The 6758-nt window shown below is 40.0% G+C and overlaps 1 protein-coding gene across 1 annotated transcript in view; it reads left to right on the top strand.

Moving 5' to 3' along the window:
- Positions 1-6758, top strand: part of LOC106513526 (low-density lipoprotein receptor-related protein 2) — a gene marked incomplete in the record, with an annotated part of 27222 nt that overhangs the window by 3139 nt on the left and 17325 nt on the right. The window contains 16 exon segments of the mRNA XM_014002401.1: positions 544-669; positions 1287-1487; positions 1609-1777; positions 1890-2058; positions 2132-2354; positions 2531-2650; positions 2914-3132; positions 3225-3533; positions 3872-4090; positions 4225-4371; positions 4463-4708; positions 4780-4974; positions 5097-5339; positions 5506-5673; positions 5764-6015; positions 6096-6308. Of these exon segments, the coding sequence (XP_013857855.1) occupies positions 544-669; positions 1287-1487; positions 1609-1777; positions 1890-2058; positions 2132-2354; positions 2531-2650; positions 2914-3132; positions 3225-3533; positions 3872-4090; positions 4225-4371; positions 4463-4708; positions 4780-4974; positions 5097-5339; positions 5506-5673; positions 5764-6015; positions 6096-6308 (3219 nt within the window).

Genomic DNA, 6758 nt, shown 5'->3' with positions numbered 1-6758 from the left:
CTCTAAGAATCTTGAGTAAACATCTTAAAGTATCAGATTTTATTTGTACTTGAGCATCAAAAGTAAATTTCTGACATAAAATCTACTTAAGGATTAAAAGTAAAAGTATTGAGTAAAAATGAGCTGTTAGATTTTCCAAACTACATTTATTTGGAGGTGACTTCTCTAAAAGAAATTTGTTTTCTAAAAACATGCAACTGTGATGGATTGTGTACAAATTAATACAGTATCTTAATATTTATACTTCTAATCCAACTACAATTAAATTACTCTTATCCTGGATACACATTTTTAGGATAATATTTTTTAACACTAACAATCTGAAACAAAATAGGAGAAATGACTTTCTACTGCTTTTTTTTTAAAAAATGTAAGGAGTTGAAAGTACCGACAGCTGTGTGTATTTAAAAAAAGGTAGGCTGAATAATTGAATACTAAATAATAATTGCTCAAGTACAGATACTCAAAATTTCTACTTTGTACAAAAACAAAGTATTTGTACTTGTTACTTTAAAGCTCTGAAAACTAAAACTGTGTTTGCAGACTTTGATGAATGTTCTTCATCTTTTCCACCGTGTTCACATCACTGCACAAACACCATCGGATCGTATTATTGCAGCTGCAAGGAGGGTTTCAAACTGGATGAAAAGTCTAAATGTCTGGCTTCAGGTAAGGTTCTTCTTAAACCAATAAAACATGTGATGTACATGTAAATTTTTATGCCATGTTTTTAAATCAAAGTATTGTTAGATTAAGATTTTGACACATGTCAAGATGCATGGTTGTTGTAAGGTGGTTTACTTCAGAAGTCGTATTTGAATTGTGGCTTTGATGTGAATAGGTTAAAGACAAAAGCAAGAAACTAAAGATCAGACAGAAGAGATGACAAACTGGACTGAAACTTGTAACTTAAAAAAATAAACTCCCTCTCACACACTTGTGAACCTAGAGGAATGCAAATCAGTGCTGAACATTTTTACCATTTGAAACTTATTTAACATATATCCAGCTATTCCCAAATGTTTTTTGTTGTGATGAATAATGAAAAGATTTGTGTGAAGAACAATGACTATCAACTTTTCAGACCATTCCCATGCACTTAAAATTTAAACTTGAAACAAAACTACAAAACAAGATGTCATTTAAAAAATAATTCAAATATATTTACACAATCCTGTTTTTGAATCTTGCAGGCAATGCAACCCGGTTGCTGACGGTGCAGAACAAGATGTCATTTTAAAAATAATTCAAATATATTTACACAATCCTGTTTTTGAATCTTGCAGGCAATGCAACCCGGTTGCTGACGGTGCAGAAGGACTCATTGGGCCTGCTGAATATCAAATCTCAGCTCTTTGAGATGAAGACTTCAGTCATCGACCCGGTGGCCTTTACATTTGACATTACCAGAGGATGGTTCTACTGGGCTGACAGTCGAGGCAGCATTCATAAAAGTAATGAAGACAACAGCTGGATAACCTTTTCAGGTCGGTTAGCTCGTTTTTAAATGCACTCGACCACTGAAGGCTGTATTTTTACACTTTCAAGTTGTAATTCAAATCTAGTTCTTAAAGTTCATTAAATATTTTTAAAAAATGTTTTTAACAGGAGATCCTGGAATCAAAGGGCTAGCGTGTGATTGGCTAAATGGATACCTGTTTTGGACCAATCAGAAGACTGAATCAATCTACATGCAGTCAGCTGATGGGACTGKTTACACAACTGTGTTGCATAAAAATGTCCGACCTTCAGAACTGGTGCTCCTGCCAACTGAGAGGTTTGTTAAACTGTTCTGAGAAATTTCATTAAAAAAAAACTACAGGAAAATTGTCTGTCATGGTGATAACCAAAGATGAGATCAAAAGTGTTTTGTCTTATTTGCCTCTTAGCTTGATGTTCTGGATGAATGAGGGTCCAGGTGACAGAGCGACACTGGAGAAGTCCTGGATGGATGGGTCTGACAGAAGCACCCTGACCGTCATCACAGCCCAGTTTGCTCACAGTCTCGCACTTGATGTCGCCGCCAGGAGGCTTTACTGGATCAACAAATCAAAAAGGGTGAGTTTGGACAGAACTGGTCAGTTTATCAAACCTCTGCATCAGTTAATAAATAAGCTTGAATTTTTCTCAGTCTGTAGAGTCGGTGAAAGTGGACGGGACTGGCCGGCACACCTTCACAGGACTCTTCAAACGTAGACCTGCTCTGAGCCTCGCTGTCTTTGAAAGTATGTTCTACTGGGTCGACGACAAAGGACTGTGGCAAGTTCCACAAACCCACTTGGGTCGAAAGAAGTTTCTTGTGAAAACGGAGCTGCCACTATTAGCAGTTTACCATGAACTCCAACAACCTAAAGGTACTTTCGTTTTAATGTTGGTCTGCAAAAAACTGATTTGTAAAATTTATCAGTTTTTGTAGTAATCTCATATTAACAATGAAAGCAAAATAGTAAAGACATGCTGTGAAAATACTGGACTTTGGCAATCTGTGTGAACTGATTTAATCTTGGTTCTCATTGTTTTATTGTCTCAGGTTCTTCTGTTTGTGCGAGTATGTCCTGCCTCCTCTGCCTGCTGACTAAAAGCAACCCTGCTGGATTCACCTGTGTTTGTCCGTATTACAAAGTGCTGCTTCCTGATGGAACGTGTGAATGTAGGTTTAGCTGCCTCTTGGTTCAAAAGTTGCTACAATATTTTAATCTGATCCTGTTGGTATGTGCATGCCCTCTCCTCCTAGATGAGACAGTTGAGTTGAGTTGAATCCACCAAAAAACATGGAAACTTGAGACAAATTAACCTGACAAATCTTCAATTTAAGAACATTTCTTAGAAATAGTGTAAAGTTTATTCATTAGTCTAATGCATTGTGTGTGTAGCAATACAGTTTTGTTGTAAAGTGTGCATTTTGTTTCACAGATCCAAGATTCTTATATGCAACCATAACAAAGATCAACTTACTGGAGTTTCAAGGCAGTGACTCGACTGAAACACAGCTGTTTACCTCAGACGAGGGAATCCTGTCCTTTGATGTGGACTGGTACAGAGACGGACTGTACTGGACCAACCGAACTGGCCACCTCCAGCGCACCAGTCTGACCCAAAACAAGGTGGAGCTTATTCCAACACCTTTACCAGGTAGCACTTTATTTCATGGGTTTTAGAAAACTCTTAATTCTTTTTACATAATTAGAATAAGCCTTTTCTTAACATGTTAATTATGTTTTTAGTTTGTTTGATAAATGTAGACCAGAGGACAGCAAACCTTTTTTGGGTGTCATGTGACCAAAAAATCATTGGCACCACCACGATTGGCAGCAACAACCCACAGCAGCTGTACCGCACCACGAAGGAGATCAGCAGTTTCTATCTGGACTGGCTGAGGGGTGGGATGTTCTGGCTGGAGGAGGAGAGAATCTTCGGCATGGACCTGATGGAGGGTAAAGCTAAGGAGCTGCTGCAACTGGCAGGAGGTGTCAGTGGGAACATCGCTTTTGACCTCAGGGCCAGCAGTCTTCTCTGGAACTCTAAAAGGGCAGGTTGGTTCGGTTTGTAAACCAGTCGGGTTGATTTAAAGGTTAATGTGCTTTCTGATCAAACATGCACAAATCCTAGACTGTAGATTTTAATCAGTTCAAAACTATAATGAGATCTTGTTTTTTAACATATTGAACAAGTCTGTTTTTGAAGGATTAAATGGATTAACTAACTGAGGCTGTACTATTTACCAAAGCTCTTCTCACAGCAATCAAAACCCATTGACTTCACTCATTCTACACTTCTCATTTACTTTAAATTCCAGTACCTTATCTTAATGGCAGGTTTTAATGCCACAGATCCGTTTGAGCTTTGATTGATGCACTTTTTTCCCCCCCAGGCCTGACTGCTCTGAGTTTACTGAAGGAGAGAAGCCACCAAGCAGGAAGGAGGTGGAATATTTCAGGCTCAGTCGTAGCTGCCTTTGAACCCTTCTTGTTGTGTGTTTCTGATGATGTGATCACTCTGTGGGATCGCCGCGACGGGAGCAAAATTCAATCCGTGACACTGAAAGATCGTGTGCTGGGTGTGATCGCTGCACTCGGGAACATTCAAATGGGTCAGTTTAAGTTGCAGAAGTGCTCCTTGATTTGGATATAGTTATTTTTTTATATTATAAATGGATTGCATTGCAATTTGAGTAATCAAATATTTTAAACTACATGTCATAATTTCCTTATTAAATCCATTTAGTGCCTCATACTCCAGCCTGTAATGCACCATCAATGTTGTGTCGACATTCCTCAATCTGCCTCCCACAAAATCAGCTCTGTGATGGGAACAGGGACTGCCCAGAAGGAGAGGACGAAGAGTTCTGTGTTGCCACATGTTCAACTGAAGGTAGAATTTCAATTTGTTACGTTTCAAAATGTCCGCTCTGAAATATGTGGGAGTACATGTTTTCACTTCTAACGAATGTCGATTTTGAAAGAGTTTAAGTGCAAGGACCGAAGGAGCTGCATTCCCAGAAGCCTCGTCTGCGACGGCCGCTCTCACTGTCACGATGCTTCTGATGAAGTCGGCTGTCCAACAGAAGCAGCTCCTGTAACTAAAGAGAACGTCCTGAAGTGCCGCAGCGGCTCAGTGATGTGTGAAGATGGCACAGAGTGTGTGTTATACAGCCATGTGTGTGACGGAGAGATGGACTGTAAAGATGGATCTGATGAAGTGGGATGTGGTGAGTGCTTGTTTATTTGTTAATTTATTTATTTTACATTTTAACTCTACAAACACGTTTCCATTTTTCAGACAAATTTCGAGAAATGAGTTCTACAAATGTTGATGGATCATCTGATGAAGAAGCTGTAAGAGGCTGCCACAGTCCCTCTGTCCTCTGCCCTTCTGCACATGTTTGCATTTCTCAGAGTCAGTTTTGTAACGGCATAAAGGACTGTCCTGATGGCTTTGATGAGAGGAGCTGTGTGAAAAGTTGTCCCTCTCAAAGTAAGTCTTTTGAATAATTTTTCAAAAGTATATCTAATTTCCCCAATATATTCTAGAGTAAATTAGATCTGACTCACTCCTCTGAAATTAAATCTCTTCATTCAAATATTTTTCTTCCCCAGCTGATTTTCACTGTAAAGACCGTCGGAACTGTGTCCCAAAGAGTTTTGTTTGTGACGGTATCTCTCATTGCCACGATGGCTCAGATGAAGTGGACTGTCCGACTGCTCCTCAAAGAAACATGAAATGTCGATTTGGCTCCAGGCTGTGTCGAGACGGGACAGCATGCGTCCAGTTGAGCCATGTCTGTGATGGAGAGAAGGACTGTCAGGATGGATCGGATGAACAAGGATGTGGGGATAGTGGTAAATGGCTATTTTGAATCAAATTCAGTAATGTGGTGTTAATCCTCCCTACTCATTCAAAATTAATGCAACAAAAATGTACATTTAAGGTTTTGCAATATTGATGTGCACAATGTTGCGTGTTATGCGTCCAGATTTTTCATCTCTTCTGGCTCTGTATTCCTAGAACCTGCAGAGATGACAACCGTCCCTTCCACCAGCCCACCATGCACCAGCCCCTCAGTTCTCTGTACTGGCTCTTCTGTTTGCATCAAGCCAACGCAAATGTGTGATGGAAGGAAAGACTGTCCTGATGGTTCTGATGAGAAATGTGTCAAAAAATGTGTCTCTAAAAGTTAGTTTTTTAACATACAAGCAGCTATAAATGATTTCAAACTGTTGAGCTGCTCTGGATAATTTGTTGTTGATGTTTCACACTTTATAGCTGACTTCCGCTGCAAAGACCGTCTGCGCTGCATCCCAAAGAGCCAAGTTTGCGATGGCCGCTCTCACTGCAACGATGGCTCAGATGAAGTGAACTGTCAGAGTGTGGCACCGTCTCAGGAAATTCCATCTAAAGTCATGAAATGTCGTTTTGGCTCCAGGCCATGTCAGGACGGGACGGCATGTGTCCCACTGAGTCACATCTGCGACGGCGAGAGAGATTGTCAGGACGGGTCAGATGAAAAAGGATGCGGTGAGTATCTTTCCAATGATTGCCGTCACACAAGCACATCTTGTTGCTCATAATTTGAACCTTGCCGGTTCATGTTGCAGAAAGTGGGACCACCATTACTGTTCAAAATGAATACAAAAATGGCTCTCCTGCCGAAGCAGTAACTCAGCCTCCCACCACTCCACCATGCACCAGCCCCTCAGTTCTCTGTCCTGGATCCTCTGTTTGCATCAAACCATCACAGATGTGTGACAAAAGGAGAGACTGCCCTGATGGGTTTGATGAGAAATGTGTCAAAAGATGTCCATCTCGGAGTAAGTAGTTTAGTTCTATTCACAGCTGCAGAGTTCCTTTTTAAAATACTTTCTCACAGCAGTGGTCAGGCATGATTTCTGTTCTAGAACACTCAATCTCTAAAAGTTCAGTAAAGCTTGTATGGGTAAATCCTGTGGTGGGCACAGTTCCACTAAAAGAAAACTTAAAAAAAAAAGCCTTTTTTTTAAAAGAGCTTTTTTTTTTTTTTAAGTACCAGGGCAGCCGTCAAACAAACCAAAACTAACCAATTGGACCTACTTTAGTTACGGATGCATGTGCCCACACCCACAGATGCACACAGATGAACGTACAGGAAGTTCAGACAAATACGTTTCTCACTTTTATTTTGTCAACCACTTTTGTAATAATGAAGAAATCGTTAAAGTTGAATGCTTATTTTTTTTTTTTTTTTTTTGTGATGGCCTCCCTTCTCCCCCTTTAGCCATCCT

Source organism: Austrofundulus limnaeus, unplaced genomic scaffold (assembly GCF_001266775.1).
Source record: "Austrofundulus limnaeus strain Quisiro unplaced genomic scaffold, Austrofundulus_limnaeus-1.0 Scaffold13, whole genome shotgun sequence".
Lineage (NCBI taxonomy): Eukaryota > Metazoa > Chordata > Actinopteri > Cyprinodontiformes > Rivulidae > Austrofundulus > Austrofundulus limnaeus.
Note: the sequence above shows the minus strand (reverse complement) of the source record. Positions and strands in the feature narration are given on the sequence as shown.